General features: G+C 42.7%; 1 protein-coding gene across 2 annotated transcripts in view; it reads right to left on the bottom strand.

The window, feature by feature from the left end:
• GRIA1 (glutamate ionotropic receptor AMPA type subunit 1) overlaps nucleotides 1-24778 on the bottom strand; it is a 274216-nt gene that overhangs the window by 92605 nt on the left and 156833 nt on the right. For both annotated transcript variants that reach the window (XM_029583868.1, XM_029583867.1), the window contains 3 exons: nucleotides 12233-12286; nucleotides 6846-7007; nucleotides 1187-1354 (listed from right to left, as the gene is read on the bottom strand). In XM_029583868.1, the coding sequence (XP_029439728.1) occupies nucleotides 1187-1354; nucleotides 6846-7007; nucleotides 12233-12286 (384 nt within the window). The remainder of the gene's footprint in view (nucleotides 1-1186; nucleotides 1355-6845; nucleotides 7008-12232; nucleotides 12287-24778) is intronic.

Below are 24778 nucleotides of genomic sequence, written 5' to 3'. Positions count from 1 at the left end.
GCCTTCCCTGTTCCCTCCGAGGCCGCTCTGAAATCGGAGCGGCCTCGGAGGGAACTTTCCTTCCACTCCCCCCCACCTTCCCCTCCCTTCCCCTATCTAACCCACCCCCCAGCCCTACCTAAATCCCCCCCCTACCTTTATTTCAGGAGTTACACCTCTGGCAGGCGTAAATTGTGCGTGCCGGCCGGCTGCCGGCACAGTGGCCATCCCCCGGCATGGCCACTGTGCCGGAGGACTCGGGACCGCCCCCGGACCGGTTCCCGCCCCCCGGCACCGCCGCTTTTTCAAAGCCCCAGGACATACGCACGTCCCGGGGCTTGCACACGTCGCCGAGCCTATGCTGTTAACCGCCACCCTTAAAACCTCGCTGATGTGTTTATTTTTATTTTATTTTACAACTTACACACCGTCTATAGCAGAAGTAAAGTTACGCAGCAGAGACTCTGGAGCGCGCCTGTGCACGCAAGCATTTACATGCAAATTTCAAGTTAAAATCCAAGAATGCCCATGCCCCGCCCCTTTTTTTAGAACTTTTCATTTGTGCAGATAGCGGCAAGCGCGAGGCGTACTCGGGCGCATTTTAAAATCTGCTCGGCGTGTGCCGGTCTGACTTGTGCGCATAAATCCCGGTTTTGGCGCACAGCGGACTTTTAAAATTCACCTTCATGTGCGTACGTTCACACGCAGGTCTAACTTTGCTGGGGTGAGTTTGTACGTGCAGCACGGCACTTACGCGCAGCACATTTTCAAAGCAACCGTATGCACGCAGAAAATTCGGGGTCCAGTCCGTGCATAAGAGGTGCGTGCCGACTTCATCCGGCTGTGTACAGTTATAAAATTACTCTGCCTAAGACAAATTTTCTTTGCCTAGCGATTTTTTTGTCTCTACATCTGTAGTGTGTTGAATAATCATGAATAAGAAATGTTAAAGAGCGGACAGGAAAGAAATGTCCTGTATACCCTGATTTATCTGGTACTGTCATGTTCAATAGATAACTCTCATCACCTGACACGAATTTCTCTCAGCAAAAAAATTGACTTTATCTTTTCTAATATTTCTTAGTTAGCCTTCTCCTAGTGGAAGATAGACCCACTTAAAAAAAAAAATCCCTTTATAACCCCCCCTTCCCCCCACATTATCTCATTTATAGGCAGTGCTTTCTTTCAGGGGCTTGTCTGTTTTAACCTGCTGTAGAGCTCGCTGGATATCAATGCCTTGGCCCCACGGGACGGCAGGGTTGGCGAGACAGTCTCCGGCATTCCCTCGACGAGAAATGTCTATCCTTTGTCTCCTCAGGTTCTGGAATGCCTCCGCCATCACCCGAACTCCATCATAGGTCAGCGCAGACGTGTACTGGAAACAAGAAATGGAGAAGGCTTTTAGTGAGAGCTTCATTCTCATTTCTGACGGGTTACCCGGTAAGGGAAACATACACGAGGAGAGGGCGGGTTTTCAAAGGCATTCCCATGGGTCAAAAATTGCTTTGCCCGCGGAAATGGGCAATCTTTGAAAACGACCTGCGTGTAAAAGTACACATGAACACACAGAGAGAGGAGGTCATTTTACCTGCAGGAGAGGTGTTTCTAGGGGCGGAGCCAGGGCAGGGACAACCCTTACATAATTTCACTGGCTAAAGCACCCGCACAGAAGGCAGGTACAGAGGCCTGTGTGTGTGTATTTTTTCTGACTCGGTTCTCAGGGGAGGGAACTTCTTCCCTTTGAACCTTGACATAAAATCTGTGTATAAAAAAGTACCACAGACTTCACACTTCCAAGCAGTTTGATAATGAATTTTTTTTTATCAGAGTGGCATGGGATAAGAGGGAAGATCAATTTCTCACTGATGTAAAGGCAAATATAAAACTTTAAACAGCATGATTAAAATTAACTAAACTTAATTCAAAAACAATTTAACAAATTAGACACTAAAACTAAAACAGAATACATTAGTTTTAATTTGCATAATTAAAAAAACTAGTGATTGAAAGATTTCAAACAAGCCGCAGTAGAGTCTTAGAAGTTACTTCATCTTTACTGCCTCCCACTGGGCACTTCAAAATGACCAATAACACTTTGTGACCTCACCGGAAAACTAAGTTAATTATTTATTTCTTAATTTTTCTATTCCATTTTGCCCCTTCAAAAAAGAATCAAAGCGTATTATAATATAAGATTAAAGAGTATAATAAAAATCAAAACCACTAGTAATCTCCAAAAAACAAGATTAAAAATCCAAAATAAATACACCAGTAATTCCAGTCCAAAACACAGCTAGATTTCCAAATAAGCATAAGAGCCAGTAAATAATTAGATTAATAAAACATTTAAACATAATTAACAAAGGGAAAATGCTTGATTTAAAAAGCCATGTTCTGAAGACTTTTCTAAAAAGGAAATATTTTGACTTCTGTCATATTTCTCTTGGAGACGGCTTCAGCCTGGAAATGCTCTGGACCTTGTTTCCATAGGTCTCAGTATTTTAGGGCAAAGTTCATTAATATACTTTAAAATTCAAACTGGATTATGAGTGGAAATGCACTTCCACAAATATAACTGGGGCACGGGATTTTCATTTGTTTACAAATGAAATGAAAACTCAACGATAACACCCTTGTTTTGTTTGCAAACAAAATGAAACGAAATTCCACTGAAATTCAGATTTCTTTTTGTTTCTTTCATTTCAGAAATCATGCACACTATTTGCAAATAGCATGCACTATTTCCCATTAGAAATAAAAATAAAAAGAAATCCCCCCAATGAAATGAAATTCATCTGGAATCTCCTCCTCCCCCCTAAATGAAATTGTCTTGCATAGCCCTGGGATCTGCCTATTTATCGTTTAAAAATTAGAATTAAAATCTTAAAACTTTATCCTCCCAGCTTTATTTATTTAACGTGTTTTTTATACCGTCATTCGGTTTCACCATCAGAACGGTTTACAGTGGTTGTGACAGTTAAAGGAAGCCAATGTAACTTGTTTAATATCTGAGTATTGGACTCTCTCCAAGTGAGACCCATAATTATCCTAGTTGCTGTATTTGGAATGTTCTGGAGTTTATTATATTTAAAAATATATTTTTATGTCATTTCTGAGATTAGAAACTGCCAATGCTAAGCACCGAGCAAGCAAGGTTATGCTTGTGTGCTTTCTTGCTTCTAAAAAGCTGTACCCAGATCAGGGCTGTCTTTGAGGGGGTTGAACTGGGCCTTGTACATTAGAGGTTTCTGCACCAAATTCCAGGTTTCTGGTGGAACGGAAGTGATGTGGCAGGACCTGTCTATAACCCGGGTTTCACTGGTCACCCAACGCTCCTGCCTCTCTTTCTCTTTCCCTCCTCCGGCGAGGCTGCTGGCAGTTGCTGCCCAGGAGACATCATCTGGGTTGGCGGTGTGCCATCAGCCCCTGCGTCTGAGAGGGAGGGGAACGGATGACGCGCCTTCCCCTCCCTGCCCTGTAATCTTCAGGGGACCGCACTCGGGTTTAGTCGCCTCAGGTCCCGCATCCCCTAGGGTCAGTCCTGATCCAGGATCTCATGTCTCTTTATTGAAGGCTAAACTTGTATCTATTCCAAGGCAGAACGTATGGGGAGGTACATGGGGTGGCATGATGATACTGCTATTGGTAACTAGTTCCCGTGATATGATTTCTGGGTATTATGATCTGTGTAATTATCCTCGTTCATTGTATTGAGTTTGCAAGTTAATAGTTATGTGTATGTATTTGTGAATATGCTTATTGTATAATTGTTGGATTTTACCTACTTAGGTCCCTGTATATACCACCTCATGTATGTGCCCTGTATATATAAATAAACATTTAAAAAAAAAGCATCTATTCCACATGGCTTGCCCTAGCCTGTAACCATTCTGAGTTTGTTTATCCTCCGTGAATGTTGTATCATTGATGCAGGGTCCCCCTGGTCAGAATAGCAAATAAAACTGGTATTCTAATATATAATATTACAGAACAGTACTCACTGAAATTTCCCTCGACTAGTTTTAAAATATATTCCATTTTACTTTCAGTCTTCCAGGTACCTGTGACCCGGACTGGCCACTGTCGGAGACAGGCTGCTGGGCTCGATGGGCTTTGATTTGACCCGGCAGGGCACTTCTTATGTTCACACCTCTTTGCAACTCAACTGAAATGCATTTCATTTTAATATGAGGAACAACTAAAAGAGACTGCACAGCAAAGTCAGTCGTCGAAAGCACTCGGTGACAAGCACAACACTTCCGCGCCTTATTCCGTAGCCCCCCATCCCTCAGAAATTTGGATAGAAACATAGAAGATGTCGGGGCTTGGCAAGTAAGACCATTTGGTCCAGATTTCCGACTTGTGCCTGCCTACTGTGCTGCCGCAGGCCTTGATTATCTCTGTGTCTTCTCCCCCTCCCCATCCTCCCCACCCTGCTCCCTCGCTGCTCAAGTTCCAGGCATTCTTGAAGGCTGCCGTTGTTTGGTCAGTCTGTCCCAGGTGTCAAAAAAATTATGCAAGGGGTATTAAATATCAATCGTAAAGGAAGAAACATCCCCCGTGCAGATGTGAATCTTTTTTTTTTTTTTTTTGTAACATAAGGATGAAAGGGGGTAGCCTCAGGAGTAAGCTAGGGAAATATTTCTTTATTCGGAGGGTGGTGGATGCATGGAACGGCCTCCCAGTGCAGGTGGTGGAGACAAGGTCATTTACCTGAATTCAAGAAAGCATGGGATAAGCATGGAGGATCCGTGTGGAAGGGACTGAAAAGCTGAATTCGAGGGGCAGACAAGGGAGTAGGGGTGTGCAGCTGAAACATTTTTGTTGTGCCATTTCCTGTCATTTTTAAATGTTTCCTTTTTTTTTGTTTTGGTTTGCTAATTTTTAGAGCGCACTAATATTTTTAAGCGTGCACTAATTTCCAATCACTGCGTACTAAATCAAAATAGTGCACGCTAATTTTTAGTGCCTACTAGAATGGTAACCGTGCACATGCGCACCCATAGACGTGTGTGTGTAAACCCTGCTTTAGGAAGGGGTTTCTTCCTTCAGGGCACATTAATTAGACAGGACCAGGACTGGGTATAAAATAATAACTTACTGATTTATAACGTTAAATAAAGGCCATTGTCCAAAAAATGAGCGTGTATCTGACTGTTGGTACGGGATTTTCTTCTAGGTGGGTAGATAGGTGTCATTACCTCTGGGCAGAGCCCATGGTGATTTCAAATGCGCTTACTCTCCCAGCAGCTGTTCCCTAGTGATAGGGTCCCCTCTGCACTGCAAAACTCCTACCTTTAGTCATCTTCCTTCCTCAGACCCCCAGCCTGTCCTGGTCCCCTTGATGGGTGGAAATCCTCCTGATTCTCAAGTTCTTCCTTCCTTTAGTTCAATTGTTCTTTCATCCTTGATTGTTTCTTTTTCTTGGGGACTTCTCTCAGGGAAAAGTCAGTGGGGATCAGGCTTCACCCCCAGCACCGCAACCCCAGTGGGGAAGGGGTAATCCAAAACCTCCCCCCACTTACTTCATAGTCCAAAAAATACTTCAAAGCTTAATCTGTACCCTTCTGCCTAGACTGGGGTTTTTTGATTTCACAGGTGCTTGCCACATTCAGGGTGGGAATGGGCTCACTGGACTTCAGCCCCCTGTCCTTTGAGTACGGCCAGCGAGGATGACTTTTCCCAAAGAAGCAGAGTGAACTCCGTTCCTTCCAAAAATAGAACTCCTCTAGCCTTCCCCGCCTCTCGCAGCAGGATCCATCACTGGTGCTTGCCCACCTAGGGTTTAGAGAAAGCTCACAGGTCCCCCGGTGAGATCCCTTTTGCCCTTAAAGGGTTATCAGGCTCAGCAGTCTCTCTCTCTCTCTCTCTCTCTGTAATTAAATTAAGAAGGATCCTCTGGCAGGGAGTGCACATGAGGTATCCTCTCTGAAAGAAAACTCCATAGGGCAAGGCCGGGAGGCCCTACCTATCCTTACTCTTTGACTGCTTCCTCAAACTGAAACCCCCCACGTGTTAACATGGCTGAGCTAAATAGCAGTGAAGCATCCAATCCAGAGCCTCCCCCCCCCCAGTTAAATAAAACCCCTCAAGTAGTTTACCTATGGTTAGAAATAGTTTTATTCAGACTTACATCTCATCCATGGCAGAAGTAACTTGCTGCTGAATTGTACCTGGACGTGTGCCCACGCACGTAGCTACATACGAGCATATCTCTTGGGCCCCACCACAGAATGCCCATTCCCCGCCCACATTCTGCCCCCCCCCCCCCCCCGATGTGAGATATGCACGCATCAGTGCAGGCGCATGTTTGTGGCAGGTTTATAAAATCGGGCAGACCCGTGCAGATGCTAGATGCATGTGCAGGTCCCGTTTATGGCGCATGTATCGCTTTGAAAATTCCCCTTTAATTGAATGAAATGAAAAGGACAGTGCACATCCCTACAAGATAGGCCATATTATTCTATGTTTCTATGAAAAGAAACCTACTTAGACATTCAATCATTCATTTGAACTGGGAATTTTTCATTTTTCCCCACATTATTATTTTAGGTGAAAGATGTACACTTGTAGCAAAATGTCTGCTGCCTATCAAGCTAATGTTGCCTAATATTGTTTTTCTATTGTTATTCACTTTATTTATTGCTTCAGTTATCCTTGTTCTATGTAAACCGATCCGATATGGTTATCACTATGAAGGTCGGTATAAAAAAGTGTTAAATAAATAAAATAAATAAATAATATTTCACAGAAATTTATTTATTTATTTTTTGCTTTGTCAAGGATGCTAACCAGCTTGTTTCAAAAGCTACATATTTTGCAGCAAAGAAACTGTTTTTACATTTTCCAGGACCACATATTCTTGCCTTTGGTCTCTTCCAGTCAACTCGTGGATGTTCTCTGCCATCATAATTTTTCCACTGCTGCATTATTCGAGAAGCCACTCCATCCGTGTAATTCACCAACTGGAAACCCGTGACGTTGGCTCCAGCGTCCTTAAACTTCTGCAGGTCAATGTCCATGAAGCCCTTATGGGAAAACGCACAAGCAAAATATGAAATTAAAATACAAGAAACTTTGATTTTACATCCTATCTGGATCACAACACATTTTCAGCCATAGCATCTAGGAAGTATGCTGCATGTACAAAAATCAACACCAGTCTTTAGGTTATTCACAACATATTTGGTATACAAGGTTTCCTTTTGGGTAACCATTTATAAGAAGGGTATCTAAATACAAGCAAACACACACACACACACAAAACCATCCAAGCTGATAACGGGGACATGAGGGCTTAGGTACTCCCTGGTATTATCAATAAGCTGGGGCTAATTTCCGGAGAGGGAAAATAGAGATGATTGAATGGAGATTTACAGAACAATTTTTAAAGCAATTTAAGCAGCTGGCTGAAGATTGCTTTCACAATTGCTACACATCGAGAGGAGGTGGTGTCCAGCGTGTGCTTAGTTCCGGTGGAGGAAAAAATTACAAACGTAGATGGCATTTTCAAACCTTCATGAACACTCTTCCAGCAAAAATCTACCCGCAGGATACGCAGGTGCAGGTGACTGCCCGTACCTTGTACCTACAGCAAATTTCCCTGTGTCCTTTTGCTATGAAGACTGGTGCAAAGCACGTGAGTAAAAAGTACACATGGTCTATCCACCGATGCTAACAGTTTGAAAAATTGCCTCTTAATTGAGCAATGGATAAAAGCAGGGATGGTGAACTCTGATCCTCAAGAGCCACAAGCAGGCCTGGTTTTCAGGATATCCACAGTGAATATGCAAGAGAGAAATTTGCATGCTTTGCTTCCATGGTATGTAAATCTATATCATGCATAATCTTTACAGTTATCCTGAAAACTAGGCCTGTTTGTGGCTCTAGAGGACCAGAGTTGGCCACCCCCTGGGGTGAATAATCGAACTATTTGCAGTCTTTTTTTTTTTATTTATATTTTTCCCTTCAGGCACTGCAAGGCAGATTATATTCAAGAACTGAAGGTATTTCCCTGTCCCTGGAGAGCCCACAATCTCAGTTTGGACCTGAGGCAACGAAGGGTAAAGTGATTTGCCCAAGGTCAGAAGGAGGAGCAGCAGGATTTGAACCCAGGCTTCTGCTTGCTACAGTCAAATCACTAGGCTACTCCTCCACTCCACTTTTATTTATTTATTTAAGGTTTTTATATACCGGCATTCAAGAAGCGATCACATCATGCTGGTTTACAAATAAACAGGGGTGCAATAAATACATCAAAACAGAAATAATGTGTTGAAGAAAGCAGTTACAATTAACAAGGACTATTGAACTGGGATCAGAGGAAATAAAGATAGTTTAGCAGAGACTAAATTATATACAAGGAGAAGAGGTACAGCTGCTGTGATGGATATGTTGATGGCGAGGTGCATTAATTTAAGTTTAATTTATGGCCTCCTTTACGCCCTAGGTAATTTTTACCCACAGATTTAAATGAATTATCATGGGCCAGATGTACTAAAGGGAACAATGTTTAGTATATAGGTCCCCAATATTTGGGCGATGAAAAGGACTTTTTTTTTTTTACTTTTTTTCTTGATCGCGATAATATTAGACCTTTAGACAATTGATTGCCACAAAAATAGTATTCCTAATAAAATGTAAGATTTCCCACTTTCCATACCAGGACACCAAAAGAAATAACACAAAATAATATTTATGCAGTTAAATATTTAGTATTTCACTATCGAAATAAGCAGCGTGATCCTACGGGCAGAAAAAAAGGAGCCACGCCCCCCTCCCTCCTCAACCCAGGCAAAGGGTGGGAGGCCACAACCATGGAGGTGCTCTGCCTCTGGGCTGGGAAGAGGTGCAGAGGATGGTGGGTGGCCTGGTGCGCTCAGTTTAAGCCAGGGCCAGTCTGCCCACCAGCTTTTTTCTTTCAATGTTTTTTTCTCAAAACAGATTGGGGCAGGTTTTAAAAGCCATACGCGTGTAAATCCAGGGGGGGTTACGCGCTCCTGGCCTATTTTCAAAAGGCCTGGCAGTGCGCGTAAAGCCCCGGGACGCGTGTAAGTCCCGGGGCTTGAAAAAATGGGCGGGGTGGGGGCGGTCAGGGGGTGGGGTGTGGTGTGGCCAGAGGCCTCTGCAGGGCCGCTGGGCCGGGAGATCGCACGCCGGCAGTCGGCTGGCAGGCGTAACTTCTACAGCAAAGGTACGGGGGGGGGGGCTCTCTTTAGGGCTGGGGGGGGGCAGGAGAGGTAGGGGAAGGGAGAGGAAGGTTCCCTCCGAGGCCGCTCCGATTTCAGAGCGGCCTTGGAGGGAACGGGGAAAACCAGCTGGTCTCCCCGAGGGCTCGGCGTGCGCGAGTTGCACTAGTGAGCACCCCCTCGCGCGTGCCGACCCCAGATTTTATAAAATAGTGCAGGTTTCAAGGCCGACCAGCACCAAGTTGTTTTACAGCCGTATAGTAATACGGCCGTAAATCAGTGCGGCTGTTAAATAACCTGGTGCTGGCCGGTCCTGAGTCTGGCGCCATTTTTTTTTTTTTTTTAACTGGATCTCGCAGGGCGGGAGTGACTGTGGATCGCTCCTGCCCCTTTCAGCCTCAGGTAAAGATAAGGGGGAGGCTGGGAACCACAGGAGGGGGACTGTTTTGGTCTTTTCCGAAACAAAAACACAAAAATTTGTTGGGGGGGGGGCACCAGCATTTCATTTGAAATGAAACAAACTGAACCATAAATGGGCCTTTCAGTTGGGATCCATTTTCATCGCAAAGAAATGCACATCCTTACTCCTTATCATCAGAAAGAGCAAAATGCTCGAGTTATGGTTTTCTACTTGCAAATTATGCGACTTCACTATATCTCAGTAACGACATGTTGATGCTGACCTGCAGAGTTTTCTAACATTTTTTTTCTTCCTTGCTCCATGGCACAGTACTTTCAAGTGTAAATTCCCCCCTCCCCCTTTTGGGGCACATAAAATGATAGTTTAGGAGCTAATCACCAGCCTCTGTGGGTTCAAAATACAAAAATGGTCAGGTAGATGGTGTAGAGGACCTGATGAAGAGGCAAAGACTGAATTTCCTGAAACTGCCTGCACTCCAGTTTCTTCCATGAACTGACAGATGACTCCCGTGAACCCACACCTAGGGATAAAAGTAGGGTCTTGCTCCGAAGGTTACCTTCAACAAGAACATTTTCATTTCTATTCTGAGGTTTCCAACACTTGGAGATAAAGAAAAAAAAATCCTTAAAAATCACTGATTAATGTGAGGGTTCACAGGTTCTTATAGCCACGAGCTAGCAGCAACAACAATAAAATACTCTTCCTTTAAGGATCTCCTTCTCCAAATAACACAATCTTGTCTTCCTTCCTCCCCTCTAACACAGAGACAGGAGAAATTAGTCCCTCGTCTTCATAAATAGATAGCATTCAGCACTCAATGTCCCTCATACATCTTCCTCCCTGTTCAGGGTAAGCCCACGATTCCTCTCAGGGGCTCGATGGCTCTGCCCAAGAGTCTAGCAGTGAATTACTGGAGTCATGGCCTTGCTGGACACTGGCCAGATGATTGCAGGGAAGATGAGAGATACTTCCCTACCCTGGCTTCTAGTCCCAACTCCAAAGCAGAAAGCATTCATGCTCTGAGCATCATCTTATATTGACTTACAGAGATAGACAATCCCCTCTAATAAACCTCTGGCACAATGCGCATCACCAATATTCCCCTGAAGTAGTAGATATAAAGTGAATCTCTCCAAGGACAAATTTCTAGAGACTGGCATCTGATTTAACATTTCTGTTCTTCTTTTCTTCATGTGCTTTCACATTCTAGTTTGTTTGTATTCCCTTGGCTCTCTTTTTTTTCCATATTAATGTGCCTGTTAGTAGGAATCAGTCCCTAGGTGTGTACAGTAAAACATACACTACTAATATCAATAATGTATTCAAAGGCAGCATTCCATTTCAGCGGCAATAGCACTTATTAATTGAATTTTTATGCGCACATCTGTTCTCAAACAATATGCTCCAGCTGAAATAAATATTGTATTTAGAGTTGAAAGGTCATCATCGTTGCATCCATTTATGGTTGGGTTTATGAAGATGCAGCAATGGCTGATAACTAACAGTCTTCTGTTGCACTTCTTAATTTTGTGAAACTGTGCAGAATAGAAGGAAGGAAGAGCAGGAAACATGGTTTTGGGTTCTATCAGGCCAAATGCCTCTGAAATTAACAGTCTTCGTTTAGGCAGGAAGGCTGCTGGAGAGTTATGAATGATGAGAATTAGATGACTTGTAAACATTATTATTACCGGAGTGTTACATCCTGTAAATAGAAGCTGTGTGAGCTATTTTGGCAGCCACTCCAATGCCAATTGGACTAAGAGGCAGAAACACCCTACAGTACCTTACAACTTAATGGGGGAATCTTGTGTATTTTTCTTAATGGAAATGTGGCCACTTTACAAATACTTTTCCTTGGTCTGACAGATGCCTCACATTCCATAAGTTCTAACCCAACTGTAACCTAATTGTAAATGGGATATAAAACCAAGACATAAGCAGGGAGATTTTCTTTTTTTTCCATTTGTAATCTATGCCTTCTCTTCTAAGAGGCATGGATCGTGCACCCTTTGGAACGCAGCACTAGTGCGTTCTGACATAAGGCAGCAAAACAGGTGTTGCTGTTGATTGATGACTGAATTTCTCTTGGGATGTGTGATTGCTAGCTGTGTACATAGGAAATAAACTTTGTTTTTGTTGGGGGTTTTTTTTTTTTTTTTTAGTTTTCTTGCCTTACTTTCTCTTACTTTCATTCTTTTGTTTCAGTTCTGTGTTTTAGCAAAACCGTAATTAGGCGCAAAACCGAGATGAAATTAAAACACGTTGGTGGGGTTTTATTTTTTCTGTTTTGAATTATAAACAGCAGCATCACAAAATGAGAGATGGCCATTTAGATGGCTGCACATCCCCCTAGTGATCTCTGTTTCTGCAGCGTCCCCGTCCTCCCCGGGATGTGCTACTGGTGGCAGGAACGCAGATGCTTTACTGCTACCAGTTACGTGAGCATCTTACCAGCCGCAAGCGAACCCGCCTAATGCTCGTTTCAGTATTCTACTTTTCTTCTGCGGATTCGCACACTTCTAATTGCTTCTTTCATGGAAAGAGTCCTGCTGAAAGCAAGGCCCTTTCACACTGAGCCAAAGAGCAAAGACATAGGAGAGCCAAGAGACTGACAAGACACACAAGGTTATCTCCTAGTACTTACCAGATTCGCAAGAATGTAGTGATATCCAATGATATTTTTTTCCATCTTGATAATCTGAAAACCAGAGGAACACAAAATGACCATTAATAAAGGTGTTTAGCATTTCTCCTGATACAGACCAGAAGGCTTTCTTTTCCTTGCTGTTCCACAGATTTATTTTTTTCAGGATGGAAAGAAAATTAGATGCAAGAAGTTAAATGTAGCAATGACAAATCAGTCGGACCCGATTTGCTTAAAGTAGTGCCTTCATTTTGCTTTCAAAACAATCAGTTTGAAATGCATTCCTGCGAGTGACCACAGTGTACCAAATCCATATCATTAAAACAGGAGAACCCCTGCCTAGCAAGACGCATTATTACAAGGATGCTAAAGCCGCATAGCATGGAAGTAAAATCTCTGGGAGTCTTATCCTAGGTAGAAATGTGTGAGAACTTTGAATTAGAATTGAGAAATGTGAAAACTAGAGAGTTTCCACTTTCATTTTTATGTCACAGGCTCCAAGAACCCTATTAGCAATGACACGCTGATTATTTCACTTTACTTCGTGCCAAACACACCTCTCTTCAACTTTTCTCAGGTTCAGGCGTCAACAGTTTGTGCAAAAGATTTGATACTAAATCTTAAGGTATTCCCAAACAAAAAAATAAAAAATAAAGAAAAATGACTTTTTCGTAAAATGATCGTGCAATAAAGAGAAATGTGCTTTTCCCACCTCCCTGGAATATCACACCACAGCATGCTGAATCCTAAGAAATCCCATGGGAACGCTGAACAGCAGCGGGCCTCTTGCATTAATAAATCAGTTGCTTTATGGGAAGTCGTTCCATTGATAAAAATGGAACATTTAGAAAAAAAAAAGCCATTTAAAGAATAACGAGAATACATAATACACTTCCATAGATCCAGAAGACAAAAGAAATTTGAAAATGGACCCGTTAAAACTGTTTCTCTCTTCCCCATCCAAACCAAGAAAAGGTCCCAGAGAATATGTTCACAGAAAAAGTATCCAGGTACATAGCATAGAACAATTGTTACGTGCTATCTATTATTGTTGCATACACATTAAATTACAGTGCTGCTAAATTATTGACATGATCTATGCAGAAATGATATTCTATTGTTTAATTTTGGTGCCTCTGCTACTTTATGTTTTATCAAGATGTTCAAACTGGCTCACTCAACTCCTTTCCATATTCTGTCATGCCAAGCTTTTATGATAGTGATTCCAGTTTGACCCCCCCCAACATAGTTGATCCATTTTTTCTGACCTGCCCCCCCCCCCCCCATCAACCTCTCCCCCTCACGAAGGCTGGCAGGGCCAGTGCAAAGGTATCAGGCAATCATCAGTCTTGCACACACACCCCTCTACCGCTAAGACTTGCTCACTGGTTACAGCAGTTCCTGTGCTCTTCAGCTGCCAGTGTGATGGTATCTGCTGGTGGCCCCCAGCCTCCTCCCATGATTTTGGTGTGTATACCCCCCCCCCCCCCCCACACACACACACCTCCAAGATGTGGCACTGCCTAGTTTGCCTAATGAAAGCACCAGCTCTGAAGTCAACCCATTCATCGGCTGGACCTCCCCAATGAAAGCACTCCATCCCATGTGATCAAGGTATCCCTCTCCCCCACACAATCAGTGCAAGACCCCCACTCCCTGACTTCCCTCCCGCCCCTCCAAAATGATGCTGTACCATTCTGGATGATTGCAACCTTCACAGACAGAGGGATGTGAGAGCTACTCTGCTGGCTGTAGCCTGCTGAATGACACTGCACAGCAGTGTTTCTGTTTTACCACTACCACATGAATGGTAAAGCTCTTTACTAAATCTAACTTATTATTTTTACTAGTTCTCTTCAAACCAACCTCATTTTAAACTCTACCCTGCTGTAAGAATAAAAACTCTAAAACTGCATTTTGTAAACTTTAAGGGGTAGATTTTATAAAACTACGCCCGCGCGTACTTTTGTTCGCGCACCAGGCGCAAACAAAAGTACGCCGGATTTTATAAGATATGCGTGTAGCTGTGCGTATCTTATAAAATCCGGGGTTGGCGTGCAAGGGGGTGCACATTTGTGCAACTTGCACGCGCTGAGCCATGCGCGCGCTGCCCGTTTCTTCCGAGGCCGCTCCAAAATCAGAGCTGCCTCAGAGGGAACTTTCCTTCGGTCTCCCCCCACCTTCCCCACCCCCAGCCCTATCTACACCCCCCCTACCTTTACCGTAAAAGTTACGCCTGCCCCAGGCTGGCTGGCTGCCGCCACGTGATTCCCCGGCCCGGGAGTGATTTCGGAGGCCTCGGCCATGCCCAAGAAATGCCCCCGGGCTGGAGCCACGCCCCCTCCACACCCCCGGAATGCCCCCGAATGATGCGCCGCCGCAACACGCCCCCCCCCCAGGAAAGCCCCGGGATGTACGCGTAACCTGGGGCTTGTGCACGCCGTCGAGCTTATGCAAAATAGGCTCGGCACGTGCAAGGGGGTTTTGAAAGGTTATGCGCGTAACCCTTTTAAAATCTACCCCCTTGTGTTGAAGAGGGTTACCATGCTTTAACAGTACTCATTACATTATGTGCAAAAATATTCTATTACTTTTCTACCTCTTCCCATCCAACTTCTGGCTCCTTTTCAGCAGGAATTTTTTTTATTCGTACCTTGTGAGCTGCAGCTCTTCCCGTCCCCCATTCCTACCAACAATGGACACAGGTTCACAGCTCACACTGCCCCTGGCTTCCCGCGCTGGCTGCACCCTCAAGAGATGCCAAATGATCCAGTGCAAAGAAGAAGAGATTAGGGCATTCCTGGATTTCTGTCAATTCTACCCTGATGCATTCTGCTACCTGCGGTGCTTATTTTAAGTGGTAGAAGCAGGAAGTGCAAACACCATGATGTAACAGGATGCAAGCTCCCAAAGCAGAAATGGCCCAAGATCTCCTCCCTACTTAACTGCATCACCTGGCAGCCCTGCAACCTTGAGCTGCATTTCTGTCAGTTATGCAATTTTAGGCAGAGGGTAATTTCCAAAAGCCATTTACCTGCATGCAGGTAAAAGTAACAACGTGATCACTTAACATAGTAACAAAGAAACATAGTAATGACAGCAGAATAGGACAAAATGGTCCATCCAGTCTGCCCAGCAAGCTTCTTATGGTGGTATCTGCTGTGCAGCAACTGCTGCTCCATGCAGTTATCCCCAAACCTTATGATAACCCATAAAAATATACTGCTAGCAACAATTTTACTGGGTGATGAGCCTTCTTGAAAATTCAGACAGCACTGATGTGTTTTGCTTATGGATTTAGCCTTGGAAGCAGTCCTGTGCTTTTTCTCTTATCACTGTATATTGTAAACCTCTCCCCTATTGTGGGAGGGGCTGCAAAAATAGCTCCACCTCTCAGCTGTGTGTTTAGGGACAGCCACATGTAATGTGCCCACACAACTAAAGATTCTCCCAGGGATGGGGAGGAGAGGCTGGAGCAGAGAATAGAACAAGTGATAACATAAAACCCACCTTATGGAGCTATAGCAAGTATTGCATATAAAAATCAGTGCATGCATGCACAGTTACACAACGAATTAGGATTCTTATACTTTACAGCAAACAGACAAATGGCATTATAGTAACAAAAGAAAGATGATTTTATCATGGAAAAGTAAGGAAAATCAGGTTGCAAGATATAAAAGAAAAATCACTAGTCCTTCTCTGTATCTCATTTCAGTTCCTTTGCAAAATACTTTAAACTCCCACTTAAGTTCTGGCCAGAATAATAACATAAGTTCTCAGTTAAGTCTCATGTGAGTTATGTTTTCCTTTTTCTATAGACAAGCTGCTCCACTGTGCTTGATGATGCCGATGCTTAAGATCCTGTGGCTGCAGAGTCCACTTGCTTCAGGAGACTGAAGTCCCAGCTCTCACAAAAAATATAAATTCCCTCTCTATGCTATATAAAATTGGGACAAATCTTTCAAATTTCCCTACAACTAAGTGAGCCTGATACTGAATGTATGCAGATACTATTCTAAATATTGTCCTTCCAGTTATAAATAAAACAAAAGGTCAGGAAATACTTGAAACACACTCTTTTCCCTCACTACAAAATAACAAACCACTGCTTTCTCGGCACTGCTATATAATTGCTATTCTAAAGACTATGGCTATGAGGAATACTCTCATCTATTTGCAACTGCTCTTTCATTTGTGGTAGTAGCCATGTGGCTGGGGTAGGAACCTCACCTTATTGATATGTCTCCTGTCTTCCTTGCTCTGCCTGTCTGACTGTACACGAAAGACAACCTTTCTTTTATACTTAATTTTAAAAGTTTATTAGCAATCAACTCCCTGCTCCTCATTGGCTCTGGTCTGGGATTACATCCCAAGTTCTGATTCCAAGAACTGCCATAGGTCCATTCAACTCAAAATTTTCCTTCTGTGGAAATATCCATTTAATCCTAGCAATTGTAGCCAGGTCCATTTGATGTCACTACAGTTCAAGGGATAATACCACTGGCTTCCAGCCATGACACCCCTCCCCCTTGTAGTGGAGCCAGAGGGTAATTTAACATTTGTATACATGAGAAGGACTTCTGTAGGTTTCAAAGGAAAGCATTTACATTGTCCCTTCTCTGTCTCACCCAACAAAGTTACTGGCAAGTAATTCACATGTCAACATTTGCCTTTACTTCAGAGAGTAAACAGGGGTCCTCCCCTTTGCAATTTAATTCACCTTTGCTGGTCAGAGCAAGAGCAATATCTTAAGCTTCTGGTTTACAGTATCAGTGCCCCAAACTGTAAAAATCAGGGTCTATGTTGGTTGTTATCTGAATCCAATTTGTCTTCCACCCACACCTCCTTCTACCATCAAAATGGAGAGTGATGTTGTAGTTGCATGAAAATTATCAAGGCTTACTGGTTAAGGGTAGTAATCCCTTGCCTTCTGTTAAGGGGAACAATTGTTGCTCTGGCAGTTTACCCCATGCTTATCAGTTTTCCAGACCATAAATGTTGGGGCCTTCATTGGTTGTTATCTGAATCCAACTCCCCTTTTTCCCCTGCCATTGAAGCAGAGAGCAAAATTAGAGTTGCATCAAAAGCATCAAGGCTTATTGGTTAAGGTTAGTAACCGCCGCACCAGAAAGTTACCCCCTTGCACTCTTTTCTTCATTTCCATCCTCTAACCTTTAGGGATCCACAGTGTTTATTCCCATGCCCCTTTGACTGTTTTCATCTACACCACCTCCTCCAGAAGAGCATTCCAGACATCCACCATCCTTTCCAAGAAGAAATATTTCTAGTGTTGGTTCTGAAAGGGTGGAGGATGCCTTGTGGAGGTGTTCCTGGGGCAGGGTTAGATCTGTATTTCCAAAACTATGTGCATTGTTTTGACTGCGAAAAGGACCTATAGAAAAACCAGCGGTAGATCTCTGTGAGTAGTTTTTCCCTGGGCGATTTCCAGAGGGAAAGTATGCTCCTACTGAAAACTGAGTCCTGGAAGTGCCACAGTTTCTTTTTTTTTTTCCTAGCAGGCCTCACTGATAAACCAGATCATCGTTTCGGAAATTGTCCAGCAAAGATGGATGAAGACGGAGGAGGGTGGGAAATGGAGAGACCGCTTTGTGACTAACAGATGAAGTAATGTTGAAAGCGCATGGGAAGTATTCAGGGTAGTGAGAAGGGAAGGCAGCAGTTAGGCGATTACTGTAGAAACTTATGCAGTGATGTGACTTGCCCAACATAATGTCAATTGAAGTCATTCGGGGATCATTGTTCGTACAAGCATTACCTAATGGATTCTTAATTATGGGGTATTTTGTTCCTGTGTTCCCCCACTCACCTGACTCATCAGCCTGGTCTTCCAGAACACAGGTCTTTTTTTTTTTTTTTTGTATTTAACATAGATCTAATTCCCTAGCCTTCCCTTTTTTCTGTAAGACTTAATTAGCATTCCTGTAGAATAATGTGGTTAAATTGATTTGCTGACAAATGAGCAAAACGCCCATTGCTTCTTTCTGCCTCATTAGAGGAGAACATACAATACTTAAATAGACATGACGTGTTCTGGTCGGGGTCACTGCCCCTATGTGCCTACACCAGAGATGAAAGATCATGTAGGACTTGGAATATGAAAGTGATCCCATGGGACTTGATTAACTTCGAAATGCTTATAAAAAACGAGCAAAACCACATTTATGTTACATTATATTTAATTGTCTCCAAGAAAAGATGTGGCTTTAATTCTTATTTGCACACACATGAAGAAAAACTGATGCTCCAACAAAACTTTTCGCCCCAGATATATTTGGGTTGTGTGGAAGAGCTTTACCTGACAATATTCTCCATGTGGCTAACAAGAGGTAATTTCAAACATAGAAATATTGAAATCAAATTGTGAATCCCAGTCCTACCAGAATTTCACCATCCCCCACAACCCGGAATGTCATTCTATTAGGTACATCAACATATGTACAAAATCATGTTCTCCCACACATTCTTTTACTTCATTCTCCCCGAGGCTATTTCCAAAGAGACGTTTACTCGCCTTTGAAAATTACCACCACTGTGTATTTGTGTGTGTGTAATTTTATGCATGAGTCAGATGCACAATTTTCTGAAGGGTCATTTCTGCAAGTAAAGCAGGCTTTTTTTTCAGCCACAGAAATAGCCTTTTACAAAGCCGCACACCCGCTATGTGGGTAAACTTGCGCGCGTATGCCGTGTTCGTACATATTTACCCAGACTGAATGGAGAAAGTCCGGATTATGAGGCTGGGGAGGGGTTTGCTCTCGTGTGCATACTTTGTCATCTTCAACAGCATGCATGCAAATGTTTAGCACAAAATATATCAGCAGTGATTGCACATGGGAGATTGTGGTGGGACGATTTTCGAAGAGAAAGCATTCACATAAACACATGTACATATTTCCCTTTCAAAACTGGCATAACTTATGCACATATTTTCCATCTAATATGTGTGGGCTGTGACACTCTCTACATGCCGCTCTCTCTTCGTATCATTCAACGCAGGAAAAAAAAAATTTCATTTTAGATTTTTAGCATCCAAAGATTATATATAATGGATGAGAGGCTGGAAGGGTGGGAGAGCAGTACAATTTCATGCAGTCTTGCATTTATTTATTTATTCCATTAGAAAATGTAGAATCTGACAGAAATCCTATTGCACTGCAGGCAATCATCATTGTTGCTTCAAAGAAGATAAAATGCTGCATTTACTAATCATCCCTCTTCCCTCATTCCCCACCCTTGCTGGAAGAGGGACGAAATAAAAAGAAAGCGAGGGGAAGAGAAGTCAGTTTCCTCCTGCACCTCAGATCAGATACCTTAAGCCCTGGGTTTTTTTTTTTTTTAATTTTTTTTGTCATCACTGAGGGCTTAAAGACAAGTCACCCTTCATTTGAATCACTGTCAGTAATGGTTATTTCTGCAAGGAAGAAGCTTGGAAGGAAGAGATCAGGAGGGCAATAGATTATGAGGTTCAGCTTTTCATTATATTTGATATCTAATGTAGACTGAATGTTTTCAGCCTGACAATTCTCTGCCAAGAGGCAGATGGGAGGAACCGGGGGGGGGGGGGGGGTGCAGGAATATTCAAACTACCTGCGAAAGTGCAAACTCTGCCAGCACTTTTCACCTTCCAGATTTGCACTAACAATCAAATCAAAAGAAAAGTTACCCGTGGAGATTTGAGCCTGCTTTCTCTGCGGGTAATTTTTCCATTGGATGCATATACAGAGAAGTGCTCTGTTGAACAACAGACATATTTTCACATGTATCGAGGGTAGGAAATATTCAAAGAACCCATTTCGGTAAGTAAAACAATGCTCTATTTACTTCATAAATGGGCAAGAATTTGGATAGTGATAAGGCTAATGGCCGAATTTTAAATTGGCCACGCCTGATCTTTTCACCACGCACAATCTACTAAAATCCCCTCCCCCCCCCTTGTGCGTGCTGCCCACGCATGCACACATGGTTTTTAAAATCTGGCACACGTGGCAGGCGCATGCATGTTATAAAATCGGTGCATCCATGTGCGCGTGCCGGGAAGCACATGCACCTGGACGCGCGCACGTGTTAGAAAAATCTACCCCTAACTCTTTAAAAAGCAATTAAACTGTGACAATATCAATTTACGGCAACGAGTGAAAAATGGGTAAGATAAATCACAGGGTACAAAACCCCTGGGTGCAGGAAGGTTGAGCCACTTGTTTAAGGTCATACAGTAAACAGTAGTGAGTAGGTTCTCAACTGGGAAATCAGGAAGTTTACTGGTTTTCCCAGAACTGGGCTCTTACCACTAGATTATTCAGCTGCACATATACTGACCACATACACTGTACTGTTTCACTATCATCTTAATTGCTTTAATGTTTCTTATTTCCTCTGAGAGAGTGGGATAGGGTGGGTTGGGGAGAAGCCGTAACGTTTTTGAGAATTTTGAAAGGTTTTTCATAATAGAATGTAAGTTGATTAGTTGGACTAGTGGTTTGTTCCTCCCTACTGAAAGTAGTTTGGTCTAGGCCAGTGATGGCATACTCCAGTCCTTGAGTGCCACAAAAAGGCTAGGTTTTCAGGATATCTACAATGAATATGCATGAGATAGATTTCCATACAATGGCAGCAGTGCATGCAAATTTTTCTCATGCATATTCTTTGTAGATATCCTGAAAACTTGGCCTGTTTGTGGCACTCGAGGATTGGAGTTTGCCATCACTGGTCTAGGCTGTGGTTCTAAATTGCCATGTATGCATGTTTTTAGATTTTTTTTTATTGCTGTATTTTATTATTGTACTATGTTTCTGTGATGCCATGTATGAATTATTTACTGATGCCATTTAATGAATCGTTATTTACTGATGTCAACTTTGTGAGCCACTTTGAGTCAAACTTCTGTTTGAGGGTGGCGGTATCAAGTTTAACAAACATAACATAACCTTGCACAAATAAGATAGAAAACAGAAAATAAAGCATATTAATGACTAATGTATGACTCAAAATATAATGGATTTCCTAGTGATCTGAAGAGCCCTAAAGCTCTCTGCTCCACTTTCATGTATTGCACTTATGTCATGACTTGAACTGTCACCATAGGCCATATTTCTGCATCTTTACTCAGTGGGCTGCAGAATCATTTAATCCATATGGCAACTGTTCCCCAACAGAGCTCTTTCCCAGAACTCATTCATCTCTGCAGGATACAGATATTCTATAGGAGTTCCATTTAAATACCCACAAAGTGCGTCTGCCGGAACTCAAATGCAGTCAGCCTACCCCATTACTACACATTTTGTTGTAATAAAGTTATTTCTTAAAAGAGTTAAACGTCCCCAGATTTATCAGTTCAATGACAGGGCTTGATGCTGAGTGTTTTAGCCTCTAAAGGGATTCAGGGTTTGATTCTCTCTGGGCTTTTCTCCCACTTTGTGCAAAGCTTACTGAATCCGACCTTGAATCACGCACTAGCTCCCAGCACTACAACCCCTTGCAGTCCTCCACAGATAGGCTGCATAATTTTATTATTGCCGAGTACAAGTGGTACTTATTTTATCCACCTTATAAGGCTGAAAGGTTGACTCAGCCATGTAAGGATGTGAACCCAAAGCTTTAAATTGGTACTTAATTCAGATAGTTAGATGCTTTAGACAGCAGCTCTGTTCCCTTGGCTATTGTAATGCCATTACTGCCTGTATGCGGTGTGTAGAACATCACAACAGGAGCAACAAAGCAGAGACATTCCGAGCAGATTGGATGTTATTATTCCCAAGGTAAAAATGTACCTCTGGCAGGTACAACTTGACTGATGCGTCACAGGATTCAATGTGTTGTATTCAGGTTTTAAGCTTGATATCATGACCGCTGTGTTTTGGAAGAAGCTAACCTACCCCTGAAAATCTAGATCACAAAGTTACATAATTCATTTGCATCCCTATTATTGAAAGCAAAGAAATGTAATGCCGGTTGCTGGAGGAACAAATCTCTAAAGAACTGTGCCCAGTTCCAGATAGGTATGTCCATTCCAGACTCGGTGCTTTTCCCCTGGCTGCGCCGTGTGCTTGGAATAGTCTTCGGGATGACGACCATGTTATCCACAGAAACAGAGAAAGGAGGAAGAGAGAAGTTGGGCTTGGGGGGGGGGGGGAAGATGAGGAGCTCCATCTTGCCATGTTGAGTTTAAGGTGGCAGCAGGACATCTAGGCAGCAATGTCAGACAAGCAGGCCAAGATCCGGGACTGGCTTGCTGGTGAAATTTCTGGTGTACAAAAGTAGATCTGGGAGTCATCAGCATAAAAATGGTATTGAATGCCATGAGAGGAAATCAGAGCAACAAAGGAATTAGTATATAGTGAGAAGAGAAGAGGACCCAGGATGGAGCTCTGAGGTACCCAATTAATAGTGGAATGGCGGTAGAGGAGGAACCAGCAGAGAAAACGCTAAAAGTGCAATGGGAGAAGTAAGAAGAGAACCAAGACAGGACCGAGTCCCAAAATCCAAGCAAGGGGGGAGTATCAAGGAGTGGGTGGTGATCAACAGCATCAAAAGCAGCAGACAGGTCAAGGAGGACAAGAAGAGGGTAAAGACCTTTGGCTTTAGCCATAAACAGGTCCCATAGAAACTAAACGATCACTGGGACTAGCTTCATTTCTTAATTTAAGAGTTTAATACACTTATTACTTAGTAATGCAGGAAGAAGAGCTTGTGTCTGGAGACCGCAGGCTTTGAGCCTATTACGTTCTGACTCCGAAACACAGAACTCAGCCGCTTAGCTGAAGGAGGAACATTTTTAGAAGAGCTGGTACTTAAGCCCTTTCTGCTTTAGCCTGGTGTCTCCTAGCCTTCTTTTTTATTACCATACCCTGCCATAAATTCCAAAGGAAAATAACACAGGACTGAGAATTCCAAGTACAACCAATGCTGCAAAACTGTTAAAGCTCGATAAATGTTTTTAAGAACTAATTAGAAATGGAATACCACATACTGTACCGACTAATTCAGCTAGAGCGCTTATTAATTCTAGTTCATTTCCAGTTGATTAATGACATACTTACTAAAGCTAAACTCTTTTCTAATACTACAATCTTCCAAAAATATGATTATTTGATAATAGTTTAATATGCTATACAATTACTGTGCCTTGGAAAACTGAAGTTAAATAATTTGAGACCTTAAGGACCATGCTGATGACGTAAACAAAAAAAATACATTACTGTTTGTGCATCTTTTCTTGTCTGTAGCTATTCACAAGGCTCCAGGTTCTCCAAGGTCTCTGCTAGTGATGGGGTAAGACATCAACCACATGGTCTGCAAGAAGGTCCACAACTATAATGTTTTGCAGCCAACTCTTAGAATAATTTTAATAAGATTTAAGTTTTATATTAAGTGATTTGTATTTTAGATGTTTTAAGGTTATCTAATTTTTATTGTATATTTGAGTATGTGAATATCCCACAGATATAAACATATTGTACACCATTATGATGTAACTATGAATGACAGTATAAAAAAGCTTTTAAATAAATAAATAAATAAATAGATAAATAAATAAATAAATAAAAAACAGTAATTTTTTTGGGGGGAGAACTGCTTGGTGTAACGTTCCAGATGAGTTTCCACCCTTGGGGATGAGGTGACTTTTGAGTGAGCCAACTCCACCCCTGACCTTGACAGGCTCTCTCTCTCTCTCTATGGTACTCCACTCCACTCCTCTCCCCACTTTTCCTTACAAATATGTGCTGGCATGGTCCCCCTTCCTTCCCCCAAACAACATAGACTTTTGCTGGCTAAAGGGAGGGTAGTTTTCAGCCCAGGGGTTCACCCAAGTAAGCCCTTTGCTACCCAGACAAATTCCTTTGAAAATTGTCCTCATGGAAGGCAATTCTCCTAATCCTGTGTAACATATGCTGCAGGTATGGGCATATGTTTCACCAGTTTTCATAGAGGAACTTATATGTGCATGTTTACTTTCAAATGCCAGCCTGTACAATTTACACCTGCTATTTGATGCATGCAAAATGTTCCTGGAAATATACATGCATACGGCCAGATCTTACAAAGTATATATATATATGTGTGTGTGTGTGTGTGTGTGTGTGCGTGTAAATCCAAAACCCTCCCCTGACTCAGTGACCAGGAGCGCCTCTGCTCAGACTGAGCAAACTTGCACATCAGGTGCAGTTGACCTGCATAACAGCTGAGGAATTTTGTGAAAGGCTACTTCTGCATGTAAAACACCATCTCACCCTCAGAAGATCCTTTGAAAATTGCCCCTGTAAAGAGTAAACAAGTCCACCCTGAATGACTTCCCTAAGCATAATTCAGTTTTTGCAGGTGGAGGTGTGTGTGGTGATATACAGTATTTCCATATATTCCTGCCCTTCCTGTGCTAGATTGCACAATACGGGGCTGAGTAGCACTATCACGGAAGGCCACCATGAGTTTAGTGGAGAATTATGCTTTATAGATGTTACCTGTGAAGGGGAATAGTCCTTCTTATATAAGTAAAATGGCAGATGATGGAACAAACCCTCCCCCATT

The sequence above is a fragment of the Rhinatrema bivittatum genome, chromosome 18, assembly GCF_901001135.1.
Source record: "Rhinatrema bivittatum chromosome 18, aRhiBiv1.1, whole genome shotgun sequence".
Taxonomy (NCBI): Eukaryota; Metazoa; Chordata; class Amphibia; order Gymnophiona; family Rhinatrematidae; genus Rhinatrema; species Rhinatrema bivittatum.
The sequence above is the reverse complement of the archived record's forward strand: the minus strand, read 5'-3'. Positions and strand labels throughout refer to the sequence as shown.